Source organism: Manis pentadactyla, chromosome 11 (genome assembly GCF_030020395.1).
Source record: "Manis pentadactyla isolate mManPen7 chromosome 11, mManPen7.hap1, whole genome shotgun sequence".
Taxonomy (NCBI): domain Eukaryota; kingdom Metazoa; phylum Chordata; class Mammalia; order Pholidota; family Manidae; genus Manis; species Manis pentadactyla.
Genome location: NC_080029.1, coordinates 1,034,556 through 1,059,306, shown reverse-complemented (window position 1 = coordinate 1,059,306; position 24,751 = coordinate 1,034,556). Strand labels below are relative to the sequence as shown.

The window sequence follows — 24,751 nt, the reverse complement described above, 5'->3', positions numbered from 1 at the left end:
GGGGGCCGCTGGCATCCCCAGGGCACACCTCCTGCCCGGGACCGCCTGCTCCTACCTTCTCTGCTCACCCCATACCTGGCAGCTCCTACCAGCCCCGGCGCAGTCTGCAGGGCCCCCGTCCTGCTGCTCGCTGCCCTGCCAACAGGACAACCGCCTTCACGCTCTCTGGGCTGGTCCTGCTCGTCCTCCCCAGGCCTCCCTCTGAGCCCCCCGCTCTTCCCAGCCGTGTCAGAGGAGCTGGGGAGGCTTCAGTTTGGGGATGGCCCTCGGTCCTTCCCAGAAGTTCTCTCCAAGCTCCTGCTTGACCTGTCAGCATTCTCAACCTGTCCTCTTTGGGCAGAGAGCAATCGTGGTTATGCCCAGTCTGAGCATCCCTCACACACCTGTCATCTGGTGGCCCCTGCGCACTTGAGTTTGGACTAAGGTGTGGTCACTGACCTTGAAAAAGTACTTCCGGGTGTATGGAAGTCTAGGGCAAAGGCCATTTGCATTTGTTTCTACTGGGCACCTAAGGGTAGAGCTAGACGAGCAGTTTAAAAGGGAATGTAGAGCTGGGCGTCTTTCTGGCACACCTGGTGGTGGTGACGTGAGCTGTGTGTCTCCCCGAGTCTGGTGTGAACGATGACTTCTCAAGGGCGAACCCCACCCGACACACCTGCAACACTCCCTGGGGGACAAGGCAGGAAGAGGGTTACCTCTGCCCCCAGCCCCAGCTGGAGGGTACAAGCCTTCTGGGTCCAGGCATAAGTGAGGGGTCTCCCGCAGACCTGGCCTCGCCGTAGTGGGGAGCTGGTGCACGAAGGCAGACCAGAGAGACCGCTCGTCCCGAGGGCCAGCGCATCTGGAAGCCATGGCCACAGAAGGGGCTTGGAGGCAGCTGCTCAGAACCACCTCTGCACCTCCAGAAAGCGTGCAAGCAGCTCAGAGCTCACTCCCCGACTGCTGCTGCGTCGTGTCCTCCTTTTTCTTATACATTCTGCTCTTGGCTTTGTTCCTTGACTCAGTGACCGCCTGCCCCACACGGAAGACTGAATGCACACACACTGACACGCAGCAGGGTCTGCCTGCCGTCTGCACCACGGGCACCAGCCGTGCTCATCTGACCGATGAGGCATAGGACCTGCTTGTGGTGTCTCCATTCTCCCAAGCTGTGACCTGGCGATTCCTTACACTTGACAGCTCTTAATTGCTGAGCAACTTTAAGTCACTTACAAAGCTAGTTTTAGCTGTTTTTAGGAGGCGGCAGATGCAAAGCACCTCCTCCCCCATCTCCAGAGAAACTTCCACCGAGCCCACACCAACAACACAGGGCACCAGCGTGCCCCTGGCCCCTGCTGCCCATGGAGCCCTGAGGACAACAGGACCACCTCACCACTACTGCCACCTGCAAGCCCCCTGCCCCAGCCTCCCTGCCCCCCCCGCCTCGCCAGCAGAGGCCACGCCCCGGCTCCACTCTAATGACAAAGGAACAGCACAGAAGAACCACAGAGGCCAAAACCTTTAAGTTATTAAACCAAATATACAGAGTGATTCATTTAATATGTACATATTTACAAAAATGCACTTTCACGAGGAGGGGTGGCCAGCCAGCAGGTGGGCCGCAGGCAAATGCTGACAGCTGCTAGGGGGTCTGTGTGAAGGCACTTGTCTCAGGCTTCAGCAACCGCCGCCCTCCCGGGCACAGAGCAGGCAGAAAGGGCACTTCTGAAAGCACAAGTGGGGAGACCTCCAAAGCACGGGGGCAGGCAGGGCCGGCGAGCCACCAGGTCTGCCCACAGCCTCAGGCCACGCCAACCACGTCCCCGCAACAACTTCAAGCCCACTGACAGCCACAGGTGCCACCGACAGCCACAGGCCACGCCCATCACTAAGGTCCCACCAACAGCTTCAGGACACACCAACAGCCACAGGTCCAATACCACGGGCCATGCCAAACGGCCACGGGTCCCACCAACGCCACGGGTGGGCCCACTGACAGCCACGGGTCCCACCATCGCCATGGACCTGACCACGGGTCCCACTGGCTCTTTGGCCTGGAGCCACTGAGAACCCCAACTGAGGAATAAAAAGGAAGATTCTGTAAACAGTGCGCCACCTCTGGGGACAAACGTCAAGCCATTCAGGGGCACAGACACCCTTGGATCTCTCCTGCTGCTCAGCAAGTGCGACACACGGGAACATTACAAAAATAGCAACTATCTGAGAATGCTCCATTGTTCTCCGCCTGACAGTCATCAAATAATTTATACAGGATAAAGAAACATAGAAAATAAACATTTGTTTTTGGGTTTTGGTGGGTTTTTTTATACAAAATAAAGAAACTATGCACACAGCCTCAGCCTCCTATGTCTGGTGGGTGGGTTGCGCCCAGCACGGGGTCCTGGGTCCCAGCCCGGTGGCCCTACTCCTTGCCCAGGCAGTGCTTGTCGCTGACACTCCTGACAGCACGGTTGTCCACTTTGGGGCCCGAGGCCCAGCGGGCCAGCCTCCCAGGTGGGCAGCCAGGGTCTTTGGTGAATGTGTGTGACAGAAACTTCTCAGCCTCTGGGACATCGCTCTCCCCACGGCCAGGCTCCTCGTCCTCCTCGTCCTCCCTGCGGCCCGCTGGCCCGGGCAGCGCCTCGCCAGCCCTGCACAGTGGCGGCGTGAAGTCCTTGCACTGGTAGAGCGTGTCCTTGTGGCTGCCGCCCAGCCCAATGGGATTGCGGATGGCGTTGAGGGGGGCCCACTGGTTGTTGACGCTCTCCTCCCGCGGCAGCCGGCTCCTTTCCCGCTCTTTCCTGCGCTTGCGGGTCCACCACACACAGACAACCGCACATGCCAGGCACAGCACACTGAACACGCCGCACAGCACAGGCACCAGCAGACCTGGGGCGGGGCGGGGAGGGGACTGCCAGGTGCACACCCAGTCCCAGGACCTCCTTTGGCTCCTGGCTTGTGGGGAGGGGCCCGGGGTAGGGGCTGGGAGGCAGGGCTGGGACCGGGGCGCGTGGAGCTGGGACTCCATGCCAGTGGGGCAGCAGGCGTTCTGCTCCGGGGGCCGGGCGGCTACATCCACAGCCCCAGCCCAACCCCCGGGCAGCGAGTGCCTGAGGATTCCTGCCTGCTGCTGTGGCCCAGGGGGCCCCTGACCCTGCTCACCTGCAGAGGCGCCACCCACAACGACCGTCTCCACCTTGACCTCAGTGATGGCCAGCAGCAGCGAGCTGTTTCCCCGCTGGGTGATGGCGGCCACAATGGCGTGTGCTGCGCCCTGGATCAGGCTGCCGTCGGGTGGGTCCCGCGAGGGGCTGAAGGACTGCGGCAGAGGACAGTGCTGAGGGGCTGTCCGCCCACATCCGCGGCCCGAGCCCACACCCACGGCGGGCGCCAGGACGGCGGGCCTGACCAGCGCGCAGCCCTGCGGAACACCAACGCTCCCGGCCAGGTCAGCGGCTCCGGGCCGGCTGCAAAGAGGGACACAGGTGGCTGCAGGCGGGGGGCGGGGCTGGCAGACCCCGAGGCTTCCTGCGGCAGCGGGGACGCCCCCAACTGGCTGGTTCACGGGGAGGTGGGCGCAGCCTGGCTTGCCCTTCCCACTGACTCCCTTGCATGTGGGGCAGGGAAGGCTCTCCAGGGAGGCTTCCAGCCCAGCCGACCACCCCACCCCCAAGGGCACCACGAACCCAGCACGGCCCCCAAAGCTGGAGCTACCCCGAGCCCATGCCTCCGCCCGCACAGCCCTGCCAGCCTGGGGAACATCCCTGCCAGCCTGGGAAACGGCCCTGCCAGCCTCTCCCCTCCTCTCCCTACCCATACTCACCTGACCCTGTTCACACCTGATACCCAACCAAAGGCCGGAGCAGGGCCCTGGGGACACCCTCTCAGCCAGGGCCTAAGTCTGGCCCACACATCCCAGGCGCCCCGCCACCACAGACACTGGGGGACACGGCACAGGTGAGGACAAGGCTGCAATGCTCACCCACCCTATGTAGTCAAACAGGCCGAGGCCTCAGTGACAGGCACACCCAATCCTCGAACAAGCCCCAAGGTCCCAGGTCAGGGTCCCGGGTAAGGGCTGCCACCCCCCATGGCCCCAAACCTTGGCCCACAACCTCAGGGGCCTCCTCACTCCCCGTCCCTGCCCTCGAGGGGCCCTCCATTTACACCCATCACTGTCCATTGGGGCCCCTGGCCACACTCCTTTTCTGGGTGCCGCTTCTGCACCTCAATCCCTACTGTTGCCTAGGGGCCTCCCTCAGGTCTAGGAAACCCCATCCGGGGCCCCAGACACCAGACCTGACAGGAACACGAACCTAGTCTGGGGTCCCAGCCGCCATCTGCCCACGCTGCCTCTGCAGCCTGCACCCGGCGCCAGCCAGGCAGTGGGAGCACTCCTGAGTCAGCGAGCGCCCCGTCTTCCCGAGAGCCTGGGGCCAGTCCAGCCCAGGCCCTCCACCCCCAGCACCTCCCAGAAACATGCACAGAGCAGAACACTGGCCAGGCAGAGCCGGGCGAGGGAGCCACCCTGCCCACCATACTCACCATGGCCACCTCCACTGCACTGGCCGCTGAGGACGGCCGGTCGCACAGCAGCACAAGCAGGTGGTCCCGAGCCACCGCCCTTGTGGCCGGCAGGGCCCGGATGCCTGAGCAGATGGTGCCCACAGTGGTGCCCTGGGCAGAGGCGGATGTTGTGTGAGGCCTGGGGCCAAGGATTCGAGGCCACCCATCCCTCAGCTGGCACCACAGGCACGTGTCAGCACACACCTTGCAGCCCACCTCAGGGAAAGGAGTGGGGATGTGGGGCCCAGGAGGGAGCTGGCTTCCCATACAGTACCGCCCCCCACGAGGCAGGCTGGGCAGGCCCTGGGGGGTACCAGCCCCTCCCTCCCACCCGGTCCCTGGTTCCCAGCAGAAGCAGGCCCAAGGGTCAGGGCAGGGCCTCATCTGGTTCCTAGCTCCTCCCTCCAGGACACGGAGGTTCAGGCCAGGAGGACACAAGGACAGGGCTGCAGGCGGGCTCCAGCTTCCCCCGGAAGGCCACAGTGTCCACAGTGAGCGGGGCCACCTTCAGTCCAGGCCCCCTGGGACGACTGGAGCCTGCCGCTCCCTGCCTCCCTGCCACCCTGCCACCCACAGGGCACACAGGGATCTCCAGTCCTGCTCATCCGGCCCCGTGAGGCCGGGCGCCAGCAGTGGCCAGACAACCAACCAGAGCTTCCCTGACCTCACAGAGGCTGAGCCACGGCTGAGGGGCCTGGGCAGCTGCAAGCAGTCAGGCCATCTGAGTGGCCACTCCCAGAAAGGATGGCAGTGTCAGGGCCCTGATGAGAATCGCGCAGCCGCCCACCAGGACCGCTCACCTGGGGCACTTGGTCGCGGTCGAAGTGCAAGGTGAGGCGCGCGCAGTTATTGTCCAGGTAGCTGGAGCCTGGAGAGCAGGGGGTGCTGGGCAGCAGGGGCTCCTCAGAAGCACACTCCCCCAAGGACGCACATGGAGGCTGCAGGCACTGGCCTGGAGCCTCCTCCCGGCAGTGCTGCCCAGGTGGGCACAGGACACTCAGGGTGTCGGGCCGGCCGGCCAGCAGGCAAGACTTCTGCCCACACCACACCTAGGCCAGGCACGCACATGGAGGGACAGGTGTGAGTACATGCAGGTGAGGGCCACAGGCACACAGGCACCGTGTCCAGAGCAAAGGCCAGGGTCAGCGAGTCCCAAGGCTGTGCTCTACCCTACCACCCAGGGCTACCAGAGTGAAAGGACCCCCACCAGAGCAGGGCTGACCCCAGAAGGGCAGGGCCCAGGCCAGAGGTTTCAAGAGCCTAAGCAGGGCTCAGCGTCAGCTTCCTTGACTGCATGGAGAAGGGCCTGGTGGCGCCCCAGGGCACCGAGCATGAATGGTGGGCGTGGCCCACCCTCCCCCAGCACCAGCTCCCTGGCCTCACAGGGTGAGTTTCAGGGTTATGGATGGATGGCAGGGGCCCCTCGCCGGGGACGCCAGGACGCCAGCCCCAGGAAAGAACTCCCAGGGCCCACACCTTGCTGCAGTCCCGTCGGCCGTCTTCGCAGCGGCAGCTGTTACAGTCCTCCACCCAGGAGCTCCCGTGAGGGAGGGGCACACCCCGCCACCAGCAGGACCTCCCGAACACCATCACTGAGGGCAGGCAGGTGCGCATCAGCAGTGGGCGCCAGGCCAGGAGGCCGGGTGCTGCCCCTACCGCCGAGAGCAGTGCCCCCACCTACCATCTTGGCACCGTAAGCCTGACCGGCCCGGCGGGCAGCTGCAGCGGTAGCCATCGATCTCATCCACGCATGTGGCCCCATAGGCACAAGGTGAGGACTGGCACTCATCAATGTCTGTGAGGAGGTGGCCAGCCTCAGCGGGCAGCCAGGAGGCCAGCACCCACACCAGGGGCCCAGGGCTGCTGGAGGCAGGAGGGGGAGGCCATGCACGTCGGAAGAGGGGCCCCGCCAGCTCGGGCTTCAGTTTGCCCTGTGGGGCCGCAGAGCTGGGCCTGCCACTGCCACTAGCCTGAGGCTTTGATGAGCACCCACTCTCCAGCCTTCTCCATCTTCCTCTGGTAGGGGTGGGCAGGGGGCTCTGGGGAAGAAACCTCCCAGCCCAAACAAGGGTGTACCCCCTTACGGAGCAGTCCCCCGCTGGTGGGGCAGGGCTGAGCAAAGAGTTACCACCAGCCGACCATCAGACGAGGAGGGAAACAGACTTGGAAAGAGGCAGAAACTACTGTGGCGGCCCCTCCTTCAGGTTACGTGGCCACGGATGGCCCCCAACTCCTGGCACCCGGGCTGGGCGGGAAGGCGCTCCCAGGGCGGGACCCCACGGCCCCGCCTGACCAGCTGCCCCAAGCTCCTCACTGATGCGGCAGTCGGGACCCGCAAAGCCAGGGGCGCACTCGCAGCGGAACCAGTTGACACCATCTACGCAGATGCCACCGTTGTAGCTGCAGGGAGGGGGGGCGCATCAGCGGGGCCCTACAGCGGGCCACGCCACCCCGAGCTCAGCCAGCCACCAGGCAGTCACTCACTCACCAGGGCAGGGGGTTGCAGTCGTTGGTGTCTGCGTTTGAGGGGAGAGAGGAAAGTCAGCAGGGAGCCCCCTGCCCAGCACCCCTCTGCACCAGGCCCGGGGCACCTGCCACACCAGCCTGCCCTGAGGGGCTGGGGGCAGGGGGCGCTCCAGGAGAAGATGGCTGGGCAGTCACAAAGGGACCTAGCCTGGGGTACGCCCTCAGCTGGTACTGTTGAGGGGGGGGGCGCATGAGTGGGAACCTGGGTTGCTGGGTGGGTGGCGGGTAGGAGATCAAGAGGCTGGAACACACGGGGTGGACGGGAGGTGAAGCTGCCAAGTTGGCATGGCATGACAGGTCTCAGGGTACACTAGGCTTTGCTGGGCAGGCACACGCAAGACATAGGGCTAGGGAGACGGGGGAGCAGCAGGCCCCACTGCACGGGCCCCAATTCCCTGTGCCCCCCACCACAGGCCCCTGCCCCACGAGCTCACTATGTGTGCAGGTGCGGCCCTCCCAGCCGTCGCGGCAGATGCACGAGAACGAGTCCCCGCTGCCCACACAGGTGCCCCCGTTAGCACAGGGGTTGGGCAGGCAGCCGCTGTTGTTGGCTGTACGGAGGGGACAAAGGGGGCCTTTCCACGTGGTCCTGGGCAGACCCAGGGCCTCCACGCAGCAGGGCCCAAAGCCGGCCGAGAGGGGCGGCGCGGCGGGGGCCGGGTTCGCTCACCCACGTTGCAGGTGCTGCCCTTCCAGCCCGGGGGGCAGGCGCAGCGGAAGGTGTCTCCGCTGTCATAGCAAGTGCCGCCGTTGCTGCAGGTGTAGGCGTCGCACTGGAACTCGCCTGCGGGCACACGGCTGCTCAGTGGGCACCCCCAGAGCTGCAGGCAGCCCCCCACGCCCGGGTGGCGGGCACTCACGTGAGTGGCAAGTCTTGCCCTTCCACCCATCATCACATGCACAGTAGAAGTCGCTGACCAGGTCGTAGCAGCGGCCGCGGCTGTGGCAGGGATCGGGAAGGCAGTCGTTGGGATCTGGGGGTGAGGACGCCGGTCAGCGGGGGCACGGCGCTCAGGTAGGGCTTCCCAGGGAGAAGGCACTGCGGCTGGGCCCGGGAGAGAGGCACCCGGCAGGCCCAGGCCCACCGCAGCGGCGGGCACCCGGCACAGCTGGCTGCGGGCGCTGGCGTGCCCGGACGGTGTGCAGCCGCGGCGCCCACTCACTGGTGTCGCAGAGCTCGCCCTCCCAGCCGCTGGGGCAGAAGCAGCGGAAGGCGTCCACCTCGTCGATGCACGTGCCCCCGTTGCGGCACGGCTGGCCCACGCAGTCGTCGATGTCTGCGGGAGGCGGAGGTGAGCCGGTCCCCAGCCGGTGGCCGCCGGCCCCCGCCCGTGCCCTGCCCACGCCACTCACTCTCGTGGCAGTAGGTGCCCATGAAGCCGCTGTCGCAAACGCAGGAGAAGTTGCCCCCAGGCTGGCTGACGCAGCGCCCGTGCGGGCCGCACACTCCGGAGGCGGTGGCGCCCGCCGCACGGGGCCCGGCATCCAACCCGCAGCTGTCGATCACTTAAGTACACGGGACGGGTCGGCCTGCGGGGGCCCGGCAGGCCAAGGCCCCGCCCCACTTCCTGCCCCCGCCCCCGCCTCCCCGCCCTGCGGCCCCGCCCCCACCTCTGCAGGCCCCGCCCAGGCACGGCTCCCGCGGCACCGAGCAGTTCTTGCCGCCCATGTGGTCGGGGCAGGCGCAGTAATAGTCGTCTTCCAGGTTGTAGCAGCGGGCGCCGTTCCGGCATGGGCTTGGCTCGCAGAAGTCGACGTCCACCTGCAGGGCGGGGGGCACCCGTGAGGCCCGGCTTCCCCGGTGCTCCCCGAGCCCCCAGCCCCGCTCAGCCTGGATACCGGGCCTCTGCGGCCAGAGCGTGAAGGCCCGCCCGCACCAGACTGTCCAGGACCGACAGCTGGACGGAAACACCTGTGGCCGCCGGACCCCACCCGCTGCCTGTGCCTCCAGGGCAGCCCGCTTCCTCTGCCTGCCCAGGCGGCATCCGGCCTTCGCCCCTCCCAGTGGCAGGGAGGCCAGCGCCTGACCGCTACCCAACCACGATGGCGGCTGGAGCCCCATCTGTGCCCCTTCCCAAAAGCACCATCAGCAGGCTCCATGGCCCCAGGCCAGGTCGCGCTGGGCCCACGCATCCCTGCAGCCCACGACTCCCCACTGCAGGGCCAGGGCAGGGCAGAGGGGAGCCGGGCAGGAATTGCCCAGACAGCACACCACACCCCTCCTCAGACCCAACCACTACTTGCAGCAGCCTCGCTCTCGGCGCCCCAACCCACTCCAGGGCCCCCCTGTGAGGCTGCCCCCATACTCTGTCCTCTGGGCCCCGTGACCTCCAGTCCCAGTGGCGGGCAGACAGATAAGACACCTGCCCACCAGGAGGGCTTGCTGGGACCCTGGGGCCTGGTCTAGAACTGACCCAGGATACCGGAGGGCCAAGCCCCTCAGCAGTCCCTCCCGGCCACGTGAGTGGCCTGGGGAATGACAGCGTGCTGGGCAACGGCCAGAGCATCAAGTGCAGGTGGCGTGCCCGCGGGCCTCACCTCACACAGTGGCCCCGAGAAGCCCTTGGGACAGTGGCAGCGGAAGCCTGTGGCCAGGTCCTCGCAGAGGCCGCTGCGGCAGGGGCTGCTGGCACACTCGTCCAGCTCTAGCTCGCAGTGCCGGCCGCTGAAGCCCCGTGGGCACTGGCACTGGTAGCCGTTCACCAGATCCTGGGGCAGGCAGGGCAGGTGAGCCTCGCGCAGCCCCGCAGCCCCTCCCACACACGTGCAGGGCAAGGTGGCCGGCCACGCCTCACCTTGCAGGTGCCACCGTGCTGACATTGCCCGCGGCAGTCATTGATGTCTGGGGACAGAGGGGCGGGGTCATGGGCAGAGTCCTGGGTGCCCCGGCCCCGCCCACCGGCCACCTGCCCACCCACCCGTACTGACTGATGTGGCAGTTGGCGCCCTTCCAGCCCGGGATGCAATCACAGTAATAGCCACCAATCAGGTTTTTGCAAGAAAAAGCATTAAGGCACGGCTTCCCTTCACACTCATTGGCGTCTGCAGAGGAGACAAGGGGTGATGGGGCTTGGGGCTCTGGCCCCATTTCCCCCACACCCAGCACCACAGCCCCACAGTGCCAGCAGCAGCCGCCGCATGCAGAGCGCACAGTCCATGCACAGGCACACCCCTCGGGGCCCTCACCCAGCTGGCAGGTGGCCCCCACCCACTGCTGGGGGCAGATGCACTCAAAGCCGTCCACCTGATCCACGCAGGTGCCCCCTGCTGCACACGGGTTGGAGGCACACTCGTCGATGTCTGCAGAGGGACAGAGGGACTGGCATGGGGTGGTGGGCCATGCAGGGAGGCAGGTCCCCAGGAGAGGTGGGGCCCCTTGGGGACGGGAGGCTGAGCGGTGAGGGGGGGCCACATGCTTAGGTCTTCCTGTTGCTCCTCTGACCCCTGGATCCACAACTGTATGTGCAGACAACCGCACTGCCCCCATCCCCATACCGCCACCCCACCCCCACCCTCAAGACCCCCTCAGAGGCCAGGCAGGAGCACCCCTATGCTCGAGAGGGCACTCACCCAGTGCACAAGTGGGCCCACTCCAGCCAGATGGGCAGTGGCATTCAAATCCGGAGGGCACCTCATGGCATGAGCCCCCATTGGCACATGGGTTGGAGGCACAGGCATGCTCAGCTGCATTGGGGACCAGAGGCAGGGGCGGTGGGCATGGTGGCCCAGGCCCCCTGCCTTTTTCTGAGTGCTTCTCCCCAGGCCCCCAAAGCCCAAAGACAGGGGGTGCCCACTGCACAAGGAGGCTAGAGAGATGGGGCCCAGCCAGGGTCCCCAGGAAGCAGCCTGGAGCCAGTGGCTGGCCCCCACATACCCTGCTCACAGTTCTTGCCCGAGTAGCCGTCAGGGCAGGCACAGTGGTACTGGTCGGGCTCAGCGTTGATGCACGTGCCCCCATTGGTGCAAGGGTGGTGGCTGCCACAGTAATTCAGGTCTGGGGGCAAGGGCGGGTGCTCAGGGGGCAGGCCCTCCCCCGTCCCTCACCCCGCACCCCATCTTCCCAGAGACGGCAGCCCTCAGCGGAGCCACCCGCTCATGCTGCCACTACCTTTGTTGCAGAGCAGGCCGCCCCAATTGGTCTCACAGTTGCACTGCCAGGGCTCCACGCAGCTGCCGTGCACACAGCCGGGGTATGGGACACACTCATCACAGAACCGCCCCTGCCAGCCGTAGCTGCACCTGGGGAGGGCCGAGGGGCGGGCGGCCCGGTGGTGAGGGAGACCCCGGAGCTGTGGCTGCCGCCAGGGTAGCTCGGGGACACAGATACAGTCACGTGGGCCACCCGCAGGGCTGGCGGCCTCAGCTTTGAACTGGAGCAGGCCCTGGGCCAGGTGGGGGTCACGGGCACTTCCCGGCCACTGGCCTTGGATGGCCAGCCGCAGCTGTCCAGCCACTCCTCCCGGAGCTATTTCGGGACTCACCCCTGAGCAGGGCCCCAAGAGCAGGCGCCAGGGAAGGAAGGCCCTGCCGGGACCCCAGGAATGACAGTGTGAGCTCGGATGCACCAGCTGCTACCAACGCAGGCCAGCAGGGACAACAGGACAGGGCTCGTGGCCCAGCCCCAGCTGCATGGCCCGGGCAGCATGTGACCTCACCTGGAACTCCAGGGCAGTAACTCCTCTCTCCCAACAAAGCCCCATCAAGATGGGGACATCAAGGCCCATCGGCTGCACCAGGCCAGCCCTGTGAGAGGCCAGACTCAGGGCATTTCCTGACCCTCCAGGAAGAGTCAGACACTCCCTGGCAAGTGGCCTATAGAGAGGCCTCTTGGCTTCAAGGCCACAATCCCAAGACCTAGCCTTGTCCCAAATGGTGGGCCAGGTGGCTGGGGCAGAAAGGGTGCCCAGGACATCAGTGAAAGTCCATCCCAGGTGTGGCCACTTTCCAAGAGCTTGGAACACAGCCTGACTCAGGGACACTGCCATCAGGGGACAGGGCCCATCTTCCTGCAGCTGACACCCAGCACGCTGCAGGCTACCCTCTGGCCCTGAATGGGACCCCAAGAGCCTCCTTCCTAGAACTCAGAGGTCCTGCAGGACAGGACTGACAGCCAGGCCAAGGTGCCTCCTGGCCAGCACCCACCATGAGAATTTATTTTTGTAAAAGGATGAGGCCCCAGTCCCCTCCTGGACCACCAAGCCCTGCAGTCATTCAGAAGGGACCCTGGCTGGCTCAGCAGGCATGGATGGGGACACTGGGGCTGATGAGAAGGGGCTCCACCATCCAGCCCTGTTTGTACAGGGAGGTCGGTGCTGGCGTGGCCACGCACCCCCACCCAGAATTCCTCCGGGTGGTGTGCAAAGACAGTCTCAGGACAGGGTGGTGACATGCCTTGTGTCACGCATGGGCGAGCTGGGAGCCCAAACCCCATGGTCCCCAGGGTGTGTGCTCAGTTCTGGGTGGGGCAGCCCCCACTAGGCCCCCACCTCCCCAGCTTCCCTGGCCTGTGGCTCCAGAAGCCCAGGGAGGAGGCGGCAGGAAGGCATGGCCATCTCCGTGGTATCCGGTGGGGGTGTCCTGCTCTGAAACCTGAGCCCTGAGCCGCAGCAGCAGCTGGGCCTCACCCACAGGGATGGGTAGGGATTCACCTATGCTCCCCCTACCCTACAGACCTCTGTCCCAGGGAGCCCTGCCCCTTGTCTTCCTGCACGGCCCACACCAGCAGGGGGAAGGTGGGGAAAAAGACAGGCTCCTCTTCTACCTCCTTCCTACCTCAGCTGCTTGGTTGCCAGCCACCAAGGGCCCCTGGCTCAGCATCAAGGTTGTGCACTGCACAAGGGGCCGGCTCCGCTGCGCTAGCTACCCTCGGACCTGTGCCTGCCCTGTCCCCAGGCTCACACCCATCACACAAGTCAGAGTGCACGGCTGCAAGATAAGGTCCTGTCCCATCTGGGCTGAGAGCCAGCCCCACAACACCCCTCCCACCCCGGATATGGTTGCTGGGGCTGCCAGCCCCCACCCACCGACCCTGGGCCGCCTGCCCTGCCTCCCTGCCCTGACTGCTCACGCCACCTCCAGGCCAAAGCCACTGCCGCACACGCACAGGGTCACCAGACCTCCCTTCCCGGCTCCCACCCCAGCCGGGTGCCAACCTAGTTCTCCTGTCCACGGTCAACACCGTGTGGCCTGGGGAAGTGGCTTGTGTTCAGTGTCCCCGTCTAAAAGAGGCCCGAGAATGCAGACCCACCCCCTGGGGGGTCTTGTGATCAGGGAGACCAGAGGCTGGGCTGAGCATCAGTCTCTTGGTCCCGCCACGAACCCAGACCTCCCTGTGTCATCTCCCGATTCCCCGCTTGACTCTTGCAGGCAGCCTCTGCCAGCTTCTCACCCTCTCACACCTTTGCCAGCAGGAGGCTAGCACTGGCTCCCTGACCTCTCCTCTTCTCCATCTGGGGCTTTACACATAGCCTACATGCCACAGGCCCCGCACGTGTGTCACCAGCCAGGCACCTTGCCATAACTCCCCCACTTCACCATGTGTCCCGGGGCTGCGCGTAGACCTCACCCTCCAGCACCATCTACCTTGCCCTACTTGTGCCCACTCCACCTGAGGCCAAGCAAGAATGCTTGGGGTCCTTCCTGACCGCCGGCTCCTCCTCTCAGCTCTACGTCAAATCTACCCCAGGATGTCTGCAGGACCCAGCTGCCCCCCACCTCCCCCCAGGCCGTCCCTCACCCTCGGCCCTCCACCCAGCTCTTCACCCAAGCTGCTGCCCTGGGGCATCTATCCCTCTGGCTCTGAAACCCCCCGCGGCCCCTCTTCTTTCCCAGGTCCCACCCCATACTTGCCGGCCCTTCTCTCCCTGCCCCTGAGCACAAGCCGCCGTGTCCTCAGGGCCTTCCGGGCCCCTCCTGTGCTTGGGCATCCCTTAGCCTGTCCCCGGGCAGCTCTCAGCCTCCAGGCTCCCGCCCCCAGCCTGACTGCTCCATGTTACCTAAAGAGGCCCTGGCCCTTCCTGGTCCCCTTCCACACTGTGTGTGTGGGGCTGTCACCATCAGGCACACCCAGATTCAAGGCCAGCGTCTCCCCTGCGCTAATTCTATGCTGCACAGGAGCAGGGCCCTATCCCTTGTCCAGCACATGTCCCCAACAGCCACGGAGCGCATCACACACAGGAGGCACCCAACTGACCTCTGTTGAGGGAGCGCGTGGGCACAGAGGGCACAGGAGGGGCAGGCGGCTAGCACTCACCTGCACTCCCCAGGCACAGCACATCCCCCGTGGAGCAGGTTACATCCCTGTTTACACACGGCTGCACAAGGGCCAGAGAGAGAGCGCTGCAGCCAACCGCGCGTGGGCCTCCAGCCAGGCCTGCCCACTGCCCCCACAGCCCTCCACATGGTGCTCATGGCCCTCTGCATGGCCCCCCAGTAACCCTGCACAGCCCCACATGGCCCTCCGCACAGCCCCTTGGTACCCTTGTACAACCCCCTGTGGCCCCTCTGCACAGCCCCCTTTGGACCCTGCATGGCCCCCTTTGGCCCCTCCATGTGGCACCCCGGTGCCCCCGCACAGCCCCCCATGGCCTCCGCACAGCCCCGGGGCTGCTCACCCTCTTTGCACTCCTTGCCCATCCAGCCGTCCATGCAGGCCTTGTTGCCATAGTGATCACAGGCATAGTGGCCAAAGAAGTCGTTGCGCGGCCGGCAGAACTTGTTGCAGGTGGCGCTGTAGTAGTTCTCGTCACAGCGCACGCGGATCTGCAGCTCCAGGTGCGCCACGTGGCCACTGAAGTGCAGACTCTTCCAGCGGTCCTCGGGGTTGATCATGCCCGCGTGCGACACCCGCTCAATCAGCAGCTCCTCTTGGGGAGGCGGCAGAGTCAGCCCGGCCGGGGCCCCGCCCTCGGGGGGCAAGCCCAGGCCCAGGACGCAGGGCAACTTTGCCAGCTCGCGCAGCGGGGCGGCGGGTGGAGAAAAGCTGCCGTGCCCAGGATGGCGGCCCCACTGGCCAGGCTGCTGCAGGGGCACAGGGCTGAGAGGCCTTCTACTCCCCACCCAAATGCCAGGGGCCGGGCGGGGCTGCACTGGGGGGGCTGGGGGTGCCCCCGTGAGGAGCTCCCAGGGGTGGCCTAGCTGCTGCGGGGCTGCGAACCCTACATCCCCCACCTGCCCCTAGCAGACAGCCCTGCTCCTACACCGGTGCCCCCCTCAGAACCGTGCGTGCCCCTCACCCGTGCCTCTCCCTCCCCAGGGGGTCGCTCCCAGCAACCCGCACAGCCTCCCTGCCTCCCTGTCACAGAACAAGCCTTCTCTCAGAAAAGTACTGACTCCACAGCACCTTGCTACGCTGATGGACAGTGACTGTACTGGGGTGTGTGGTGGGGACTTGAGAATGGGGGGAATCTAGTACCCACAATGTTGCTCATGTGATTGTACATTAATGATACAAAAAAAAAATTAGCATAAAATAAAAAACAAAAAAAACAAAACCTCTCAACCCCCCCTGGAGACATGCACCAATCCAGAGTCCAACAGCCAGCTGTCACTGCCAGTGGGAACACTGCACAGTGGGGCGCGCCCTGCGCAGGCAGTCATGGGCCCCGGGTCGGAGGGGCCTTGCCCTCTGCTTCCGTACCAACCCGGGCTTTCCCACACACCCTGCCTGTCCTCTGTAGGAGCAGCGGCCTGGGGACTGCGCCCTGCTGGCCTCTCCCAGCAGGGCCTCGCACCCCATGTCCCCCCAGGCCCATCCTTGTCCAGGCGCCTGACTGACCCGTCGCATTGCCACCCTCATCCCAAAACACCCCCATCCGGGGCAACCCAAGCCCATGCCCACCCCATCCCCACTGCCCGCCACTCCTAGCCCAGCCAATCTCCCCAACATGGTCACTAGTGAGAGCCAGAACTTGGCCTGACTCGGCAGCCAACTGTCCATGTGGCATCGCCCTTGAATCAACCTGTCCGTCCTGCTGACCCCTCACCATCTGTGAGGAGACCCTACTCTCTCACTATGTCCCGCCCATCAGCAAACCCCGTGCCCCTACCTCCAGGCAGCCCCTGGTACGAGCGCTCCTGACCGCCACCTGGTTCATACTGCTTTCCATCCTGGCCACACAGCAGCCTGAGCAGTCCCACATCTAAGAAGCCGGTGTCCTCACGGTGGCCCACAAGGCCTGCATGAGCTGACCCTGGCCGCCTTGACCTTGTGAACCACATGACCCTCAGGCCCCATGCTACCCCGTAACTTGTTGGCTTCTTCCTACCTCAGGGCCTTTGCACATGCTGTGTCTGCTGCCTGCAATGCTCTCCCCACTGGCCCCCTGAAGACCTGTCTGCCCTACTGCCATAGGGCCCCACAGACACCCCCATGCTTGTGGCTAGCCAGCAGGTGAGCCTTGGGGAGATGGTCACGGAACCCCACACTCCAGGACAGATGGGCAGAGAAAGAGTCACGAAGCCAGAGAGCCTCGTGGGGGTGCCCTGCTCCACTCTGCCACTGACACAGCCCCTGAAGAACGTGCCCACTGGGAGAACCACACAAAAGAGGCTGAGACGGAGAGGACACACATGCACAGCTCTGCAAATTACAAACGTGGCAGAGCTTCCTGGCAGCCAGGGCAAAGAGGGAACAGCACACAGACCCTCAGGGTAGAAGCAGCTTTCCCGGCCACACGCATTCCTGTGGCTGAGGAGTCTGCAGGTCGGCAGTCGGCCCACCCCGGCCCCCAGCCCCCTGCCCCCCGGCCCAGGCTGACTTACCATCCGGAGTGGAGCTGTTGTCCCAGTCCCAGGCCTCCACGATGAGGGTAAAGGAGCGCTGTGGACATGGGAGGGCCGGTCAGGTGCACAGGCCCCACCCACTACAGCCAGCCTGCCCTGCCCCAGCCCCGGCTGAGGCCACACCTCCTCAGCAAACCCCAAAATGACCCACTCAGGAGAGAGAGGCTGCCCCCACAGTCAAAAGGCTCCTGAGCCTGAGTGGCACACGGCTGGCCAGCCCCACCAGCTCCGCTCAGCACAGGGAGAAGAGCGGCCCAGGCAGAGGGTCGGTGCAGCTGGGAAGGCCATGGGGGGTGTCCCCCGGGACCGGGGAGTGCCCAGTGGGAGTGGCCCTTGGTGCCTCACTGGGGCCGGACCCACGGCAACGAGCATGAGGTCCGCCTGAGGGACACGGTCGCCACCCCCAGGCCCTCCACCAGGCCCCACCAGGGCCTGACAGGCCAAGCCTGGGCGCTACCCCTGGACGCGGCCAGTGTGCAGTACACAACACATGAGCCTCGTCCTGAGGACAGGGATGGGGCAGGAGGGGCCCTTGCCACAGATGGGGAAATGGAGGCCGTGCATGCACTGCCTCTGCTGTGGTCGCCACTCCCGCCTACTCCCAGGACCACAGGGCCCTCGTGCCCAGGCCTGGCCCTGTGCCACTGTGCATCCCTGCCCTCGCCCTCACAGGCACGATCTTCACCCCCCACGGCCAGCACCTCCCTGCCCAGGACCCTCTGTGACCTTCCCAGCCCCACTACTCGCCCCATCCCCACACCCCCACCCCTCCTCAGACTGTGGACATGCTGACCACCCTCACCAGGTCCTGGTGCCACCCGAGGCTGGAGGCCCACAGACCTGCAGTTTCCCATCCCAGGTGCGGCCCCACGGTGGGGAGGCCAGACTCAACCAGTCCCGGTGCCCCCATCTCCCAGACTGCCATAAAACCAAGGCTTCCCCCTCCGAAGGCCGAGGACCCCCACCCTGGGCCATCCCACCACCCTGAGGCCTCCTGCTGGGGCCCCCTCCTCACCCCACCCCATGCCTCCAACCGTCTTTCCTCTTCCGGCCCCTCTACCAAGACAGCCTCGGGTCCCAGGGCCTGCCCACCTTCAGCTTCCTGAGCCTCACCTGCACTGCTGCCCCTGCTCTCAGCCCCAGGCCAGCACCCCTGCCGCCCAGACCCGCCAGGATGACCCACAAGACCTCGTTCCCATGCAGGGGCACAGGTGGAGCAGGGGAGCCAGCCCCCACCCCTCTAGAACTCCCTGCCTGCGGGGGCTGCCACCCGGCTCTCAGTCCCACCTCTTGAGTCCTGAACCCGTTTGCCTGCATCAGCCTTGTCCCCTGCCAGGCCAGCAGTCCGTGCCCAGGCTGCCCATCTCCTCCAAGGGCACCTGCAGCCACTGGGGCCCCTGCATGCCCACGCACAGGGGCCCCTATGACCCCAGGCCCAGCTGCATCCCCCCGCCACGCAGAGCTCTCTCAGGGCTCCTGGGGCTCCTGTCCTCCTCATGCCTGCCCACCCTGCCCTGAGCCTCTGACAGGCAGCTCCGTCCCACTGCCTACAGTACCACCCGCAGGCCAGCCGTGTCCTTGCCACTACTGGTGACGTGGCTCCTTCCCAAGCGTCGCCTGCACATGCATTCGGCCCTCCCTTCCAGCAGGCACCCGGCATGCCTCTCCTGCTGGTGACCACCACTTGGCCTTGGCAGAACGAGTCAGTGGGACTCTGGGGCAGGGTGCTATTCTAGAAGGGGGCAGGCAGGCCCTGGACAGGGAGATGCTGGGACTGAGGCTGCCCAGCAAGGCAGGAAGCACCCTGAGCAGGAGCCGGCAGGCCCAAAGGGACGGAAGAACAGGGACACGGGAACAGAGGTGCTGGTCTCAGATGGCACAGGGCCACAGACTCCAGGCTGACTCTGGCACCGGTGCTCAGTAAAGAGGCTGCTGGGGCTCGGCGGGGCTCGAGACCACCGGGGCGTTGGCAGTGGCTCCCGGTGCTGGAGGAGACAGGCTTTGAGGGCAGGCACACTCAGGAACCGGGGGCTGGCAGGGTGCTGAGCACAAGAGGGCAGGGCCAGGGCTGGCCTACGACCAGCACTGCAGTCCGAGGCCCCCAGCAGGCCAGGCGCCCACCGCCCCACAGGACCCACCTCCCCACACCTGGCTCCGTTTGGGTGATCAGAGAGCTCCTCCCAGATCCCAGGAAACCTCATGCCAGCCAGTCAGGTAGGGTTACTGCCACCTTCGCCAGAGCCCACGGCTCCAGTTACGGGCTCCCACAGGGACGTGTGCCCGCCCGCCCACCTGCAAGGGCCCCACCGCTCGCCAGCTGGGCTCCCTATACCTGGACGACAGGATGTCATCCAGAAAGAACCTGAGCTGGCGGGCGGGGCGGCATCCACACCTCCCCCAGAGCTGGGCCCCCAGCCTCCTCCCCTCCCCCGGGCTGGCCTTCAGGACTGTGTCCCCTCATCAGGGGGCGACCTCTCATCCCTGTGCTTCCTGCCTTGTGCGCCATACGCCAAGACAGGGTGTCCCACTCCAAACCCCTATAGGACAAGGGAGGCAACAGGCTTGGGCTGGGGCTTCAGAGGGCACCCTGTCATCCCAGGGATGGGCAAGAACCGTGAGGGGTGGGTTCCCCAGCAAGCAGGCAGAGGAACCCTGGTTCGTCCTCCCCAGCTGGGCCACCCGCCTGCCCAGCCTTAGTCTCCGAAGGCCGAATCACACCTCTTCTCAGACACCTGTGCTGCACAGGCAGACCCACAGCCTAACCACCCCTTGCCTCCTCCCTGGCCAAACCCCAACACCAAGTCCGAACCCTTCATCTGACCCCTGGGCAGGGGCACAGGTCAGCAGCCCAGAGACCTAAAAGCGACACAGCAGACGTGGGACCGACCTACCACACCTCACAGCCCAGGGCACCCCACGGCTCAGAGCACCCCAGGCCAGGCAGGCACAGTCCCCCAGACCACAGCCCAGGGCCATGGCTCCAGCCTGGTTCCTTTTCCGCAGCATCCCACATGCCAGCACCAAAGCTCTAAGACAGATATATTTCCTGAAACCTGAGCCCTGAAGAGGCCCTGGCGCCCACCGCCTTGTCATCCAGGAGACATGGAGGGGCCGCCGCCCCCAGGCACAGGACTTCAGGACAGTGGCGAGAGGAGAGACCGCAGGTCCGCCCATGCAGACCTCAGAGGCCCACACTCTGCACCGGCGACCAGCCAGGGCTGGGTGCACCCCCCTGCCCCTCCCCACCGAGCACGGGGACCCTGGCTCGGGCTCAGGCACTAGAGGCGCTTGTCACCTCAGGTCAGGCACCGGCCGACCTCCCCCGGCAGCCTGCCCCAGCCCTGCCCAGATGCTGCAGAGCAGCCTCAGGCCGAGAGCCGCTCCTGCCGTCCAGCCACCCCTTCCTGGCACTTCAGCCTTTCTCCCCGGCCCGCCCCCCGGGACTCAGGGACAAAGCCCTTGGCCCGCTTCCAAACCCTCCACTGACTGGTGCTGCCCTCCCAAGGTCCCCACCCTGCTGCCCCTGTACCAAAGTCTCTAACAAGACCCCCGACACATCCAGGGGACTGGGCACAAAATGGGGCACAGCCTGCCAAGCCCCATTCAAGCAGGACTCCTGGCCCCCTCTGGAAGGTGTGGGAAGGACACAGCTCCAGGAGTGGGACAGGGTAGGGGTCAGGGCCCCTGGGTGGGGGTGGCATGGAGCCCAGGGAGGATGGGCCTCCCACCATCAAGGGCAGCTCAGGTGCCCTGGCACAGGCCCCAGCCTGGTCCGCCTTGGGCCGGGGACTCTCATGGCTAAGCCCCCATGGCAGCTGGGTGTAGGAGCACAAGGCCTGGTGCTGACATCCTGCCAGACCCCCTTTGGGTGCCCATGGCCCTGTCTATACAGACCCCGTAAGCATACCACAGCCCCCAGGAACTCCATCCTTCTGTGGAGCACCAGTCGGGGAGACAGGAGACTAAACAGGCTGGGACCCAAGCTGGGGACTTCCGTGCGCCTGAGCCCTGCAGCCCTGCACCCCGCTGGGGCCACGCCAGCACACCACTGGGCAGGAAAGCCAAGCCCCGGAACTTGCTGTGGCCAGGATCTCAGGTTGGCCAAGCTGTCGGAAACAGAGTCGGCCCCAGGCACGCCTCCAGCACGTGCGTGCATACGCTGTACACAGCAGCCCCCCCAAATCCACAGGGCACACGCCAGGGGAGATTTTAGCTTGTAGGCAGGGTCCTGGGGTTCTAGCCACCAGAATGTGGGCCGGGTGGCAAGGCAGGGGCCTCCTGCCGGCCCCTCACTCAAGACGGGGCCTTGGCTGCCACACTGCCTCCACCAACCAGCCCCGGAGCCCACCACCCACCAGGCCCCTCCCAACCCTCCAATGCCCACCAGCCACACCGAGTACATGCACAAGCACGCACACGACCCACTGTGACCTCCATCCCAGCAGCTAAGCCAGGCACTGGGGCCAATAGCGTGTTAATGACTTGCTGGGGGGCCAGCAGGAAACAGCGGAGCATCTGTGGGGTGGAGTGGAGGGGTGACCCCCACACCCAGGCGGCCACCTGACAGGTCTCCCATATCCAACCTTCCCATATCCATGAACCTGGGCCTGCCACCGACCTAGAACCAGAGGGCACAGAGGGCACAGAGACCCCAGTCTGTGGGACCAGGTCAGGGTGCAGAGGGCCACCCAACCAGGCCTGGGGTACCAGCAGTGGCCTGGGGACTGGTTCAAGGCTGGCCAAGGCTTACTAGAAGGGGTAAAGAGGCATGGGCCAACTAGTTCCCAATCCCTTCTGCAGGGGCCCAGGGCTGGGAGCAGGACTGTGGCTGTGCGCACCCTCCCACAGGAACCAGCTCTTCTACCTGGGCACCTTCAAGCCTTCCTCACACCTCCTCCTCCAGGAAGCCCAAGAGCACCTGCCCCACCCCTCGACTGAGGCCCAAACTCCATTCCAGGCGCGCTCCAGCTCAGCGGACGAAGCTGGGCTTGCAGCAGACCCAGGCAGTGTGGCCGCGGGCTGCTGCCGGCCGAGCGGAAATGCCAGGGCCCTGGCATCACCAACACTGGCTACACGCCTGCCAGCTGGGATGCACTGCCGGCAGGGAGGGGAGCAGCCACCCCACAGCCCGACCCCACCTGGGGGACGGCCACCTAGCCCCTCCTGTGGCATCTGAGGCAACTAGCTGGGAGAAGGTGAGCCAGGCCAGAGACCCGGTGCCTGGACCCCAGGGCTCCCAAGGGTGGCACAGGCCTGCCGCTTGGCCCACGGCTGGCTGGATGCTGGGGCTGAGAGCCACAGGAGACATGCGCTGGCCCACCACGTTCCTCCAGGGCCTCCCTGCCCCCACGCCCACTGCTGCCAACTCAAGAGAACACACATCCTCAGGTAGCGAATTCAGAGCCGCGCTGGCTCGTGCCCAAGTGCGGATGACAGGCTGCGGGCCCTGCTCAGACCTGCCGCTGTGCTGCTGTGGGGGCGAGGAGGCTGGGCTGACCGCAGCCGCCCCAGGCTCTCCCATGCCTGCCCCTGCCTTTCCCATCCCAGGGACACTCTCTCTACCCAAGGCCCAGCAGTCAAGGGAGACCCCAGGGACTAGCCAAACACACAGGGGCAGGCTGTGGCCAGAGGGGACAGTGGCCAGAGAGCCTGAGTCAGACTCCTTACAGGGCTGGAAGCTCACGAGAGAGCGAGGACGGGATAGCAGGCGGGCAAGACCACCTTGTCTACGACGCTTAGAAGACGCCAACACAGGGCTCAGAACCCCACGGAGTAAACCCTACTGGCCGCACCCTAGCTAGCCTGACCTCAGCCCCCAGTCTCTCTCAAGACCAGGGAACCAGGTGGATGCACCCCTGATGCCTCTCTCTGGCTGGTACAGCCAACAGCCCTCCATCCAAATATCGGGCCCTTGGTCACACCCTGACATGCTGCTCCAGCCCCTCTATGGCCCCCCAGAGCTGTCCCTGGCAGATTCCTGCACACCAGAGTCCCCCTCACCAGGTCCTCTCATTCCTTCCCCAGCCAGTTCTAGTCTTGCAGCTTGGAGGCCGGAGTGCGCACGTAGCACCAGGCCCTGCCTCAAAAAGCCAGCCACACCAGGCACCAGGAGGCCCCCTTGCTGCCCGCTCTGCAGAGCCGGGTACAGACACACCAGCCATGCCCAGGGCATGGCCACACCGCTCCCCAAGCCCAGGCCCGAGCCCCCTCCCCAAAAAGAACAAACGGACAGTAGGAAAAAAGGGTCCTGGCACCAGGGCCTGTCACTCTTCCTCAGGGGACCTGGGCCAGCAGCACAGGGTGCTGCCAAGACACACGCACTAGGCCCCACCGGGCCTAGGTCCCCCGGCGCCGGCCGAGGCGCCCCCACCCCCACCCCTGGGCAACCAGGAAACAGAAGGGCGGGCGCAGGCTGGCTGCGGGCCCGGGGCGGCTCCGCCAGGACCTGCCCCAGACCGGCCCCAGCACGCGCGGCGCACATGCCTCCGCGGCCTGCCCGAGCCCGGGGCGCCTCGCCGCGCCTCCCCCCATACAGACACGCGCAAGGCGACGCAGGCACACGCCGCAGCCGCCCCGCCCCGCGCCTGCCGCGACCCCCGCGCGCCCACGTGGCCGGGCGCGGACAGGGACCCACGGAGCACGCGCCCTACCCCGCCCTCCGCGAGCCGCCCCCTGCCGGCCCCGCCCTGTCCTGGTGCGCGCGACCCGCACGCACGCCCCGGGCCGCAGGTGCTGGAGGGGCGACGGGCGGGGCGGCGGCCGCGCCCCGGGGGAGGGGAAAGACGGGGCGCAGCGGGTGGGGAAGAGTGCACGTACCGGCCAGGCGAACTGGAAGGGTATGACGACGAGACCCGGGTCCTGGTAGCCACCAGCACGGGCCCGCGCCCGGGCCCGGTCGCCCGCCGGGGGCAGGTAGAAGGAGTTGCCGCCCAGCACGGGCGTGGCGCCGTGGCCGTAGCTGCAGGGCCCCGTGGGCGTCACCTTGGCCTGGTACTCCTTGAGGCACACGCGCACATACGTGTCGCACTCGTCGTGGCCGCAGCCCCCCGCGCGCGTCGTCCGGCCGTCGCCGTCACAGCAGGCGCCGCTCAGCAGCTCCCCGTTCGCGTTCCGCAGCGCGCTCAGCTGCAGCTCGAAATAGCCCATGGGCCATGCCGCCTAAAAATAAGGCAGGACGAGAGCACGCGCAGGCACGGGCTGGGGTCGGGGGTCGGGGGCCGGGGCGCGGGACCGCCCCGCCCCCATCCAGCCCCCGGCGCGGCGCGCAGCCTCGAGGGCTCCGGACGGCGGCGCCCGTAGGCGGTGCCGCGGCCCCGAGGGGCGGCCCGGTGCGCCCCGTCTGCGCCCCGACCCCGCTCACCTGCACGCAGAACGCCAGAAGCAGCAGAAGCCGCCGGGGTAGGCGCCCCCGGGCCCGCGCCCGCATCGCCGCCCACCCGCCTGCCGCCGGGCCCGCGCCCCGGCCTCCCAGAGCCCGCCCGCCCGCCCGCTCTCCGAGCGGCAGCGGCGGCGGCGGCGGCGGCTGCGGCTGGGGTGGGGCGGCGATGCGGGCCCGGGCGCAGGCCGGGGCGGCGGGCGCGCAGGGGCGGCGGCGGCTGCTCGGACTCGCAGGCGGCCGCGCTCGGTCCTGGCTCCCTGCCTCCCTCCCTCCCTGCCGGCGGCGGCGGCGGCGGCAGGTCCTGGCCTCGGCTCTGTGCGCCCGCGCTCCCGGCGCCCGCAGCCAACAAGTTCGGGACGAGACTGACAGCTCGCTCGCCCATTCGTCACCCGCGCACCTGCATATGCATGAGAGGGCGGGGCCGAGCTGCGGGGTGGGGCCGGAGGGGGTCCAGGGGCGCCCGGCTTTAAAGGCGGCGGAGGGCGCTCTTGCCCGCGCCCGGCCCGGCGCGCGCTTCTC

The 24,751-nt window shown here is 66.4% G+C and overlaps 1 protein-coding gene across 6 annotated transcripts; it reads right to left on the bottom strand.

Annotated features, from left to right (window-relative positions):
* Positions 1-1,483: 1,483 nt before the first annotated feature.
* JAG2 (jagged canonical Notch ligand 2) lies at positions 1,484-24,351 on the bottom strand. 6 transcript variants are annotated; one of them, XM_057488063.1, is made up of 26 exons: positions 24,215-24,351; positions 23,671-24,012; positions 16,834-16,891; positions 14,685-14,936; positions 14,324-14,384; positions 11,180-11,310; positions 10,946-11,065; positions 10,642-10,755; positions 10,258-10,371; positions 10,000-10,113; positions 9,867-9,913; positions 9,610-9,780; positions 8,683-8,833; positions 8,425-8,577; positions 8,235-8,348; positions 7,932-8,045; positions 7,742-7,855; positions 7,506-7,622; positions 7,034-7,061; positions 6,860-6,945; positions 6,227-6,340; positions 6,022-6,137; positions 5,346-5,594; positions 4,525-4,656; positions 3,142-3,298; positions 1,484-1,704 (listed from the first exon to the last, which is right to left on the bottom strand). In XM_057488063.1, the coding sequence occupies exons 1-26, from the start codon at positions 24,278-24,280 to the stop codon at positions 1,622-1,624; spliced, it is 3,318 nt and encodes a 1,105-aa protein (XP_057344046.1). In that variant the 5' UTR covers positions 24,281-24,351; the 3' UTR covers positions 1,484-1,621. The 6 variants fall into 6 exon arrangements, with proteins under 6 accessions (XP_057344046.1, XP_036738101.2, XP_036738099.2 ...); XM_036882206.2 differs by having other exon boundaries at positions 1,484-2,868; positions 24,215-24,350; XM_036882204.2 differs by having other exon boundaries at positions 1,484-3,298; positions 24,215-24,350.
* Positions 24,352-24,751: the final 400 nt, after the last annotated feature.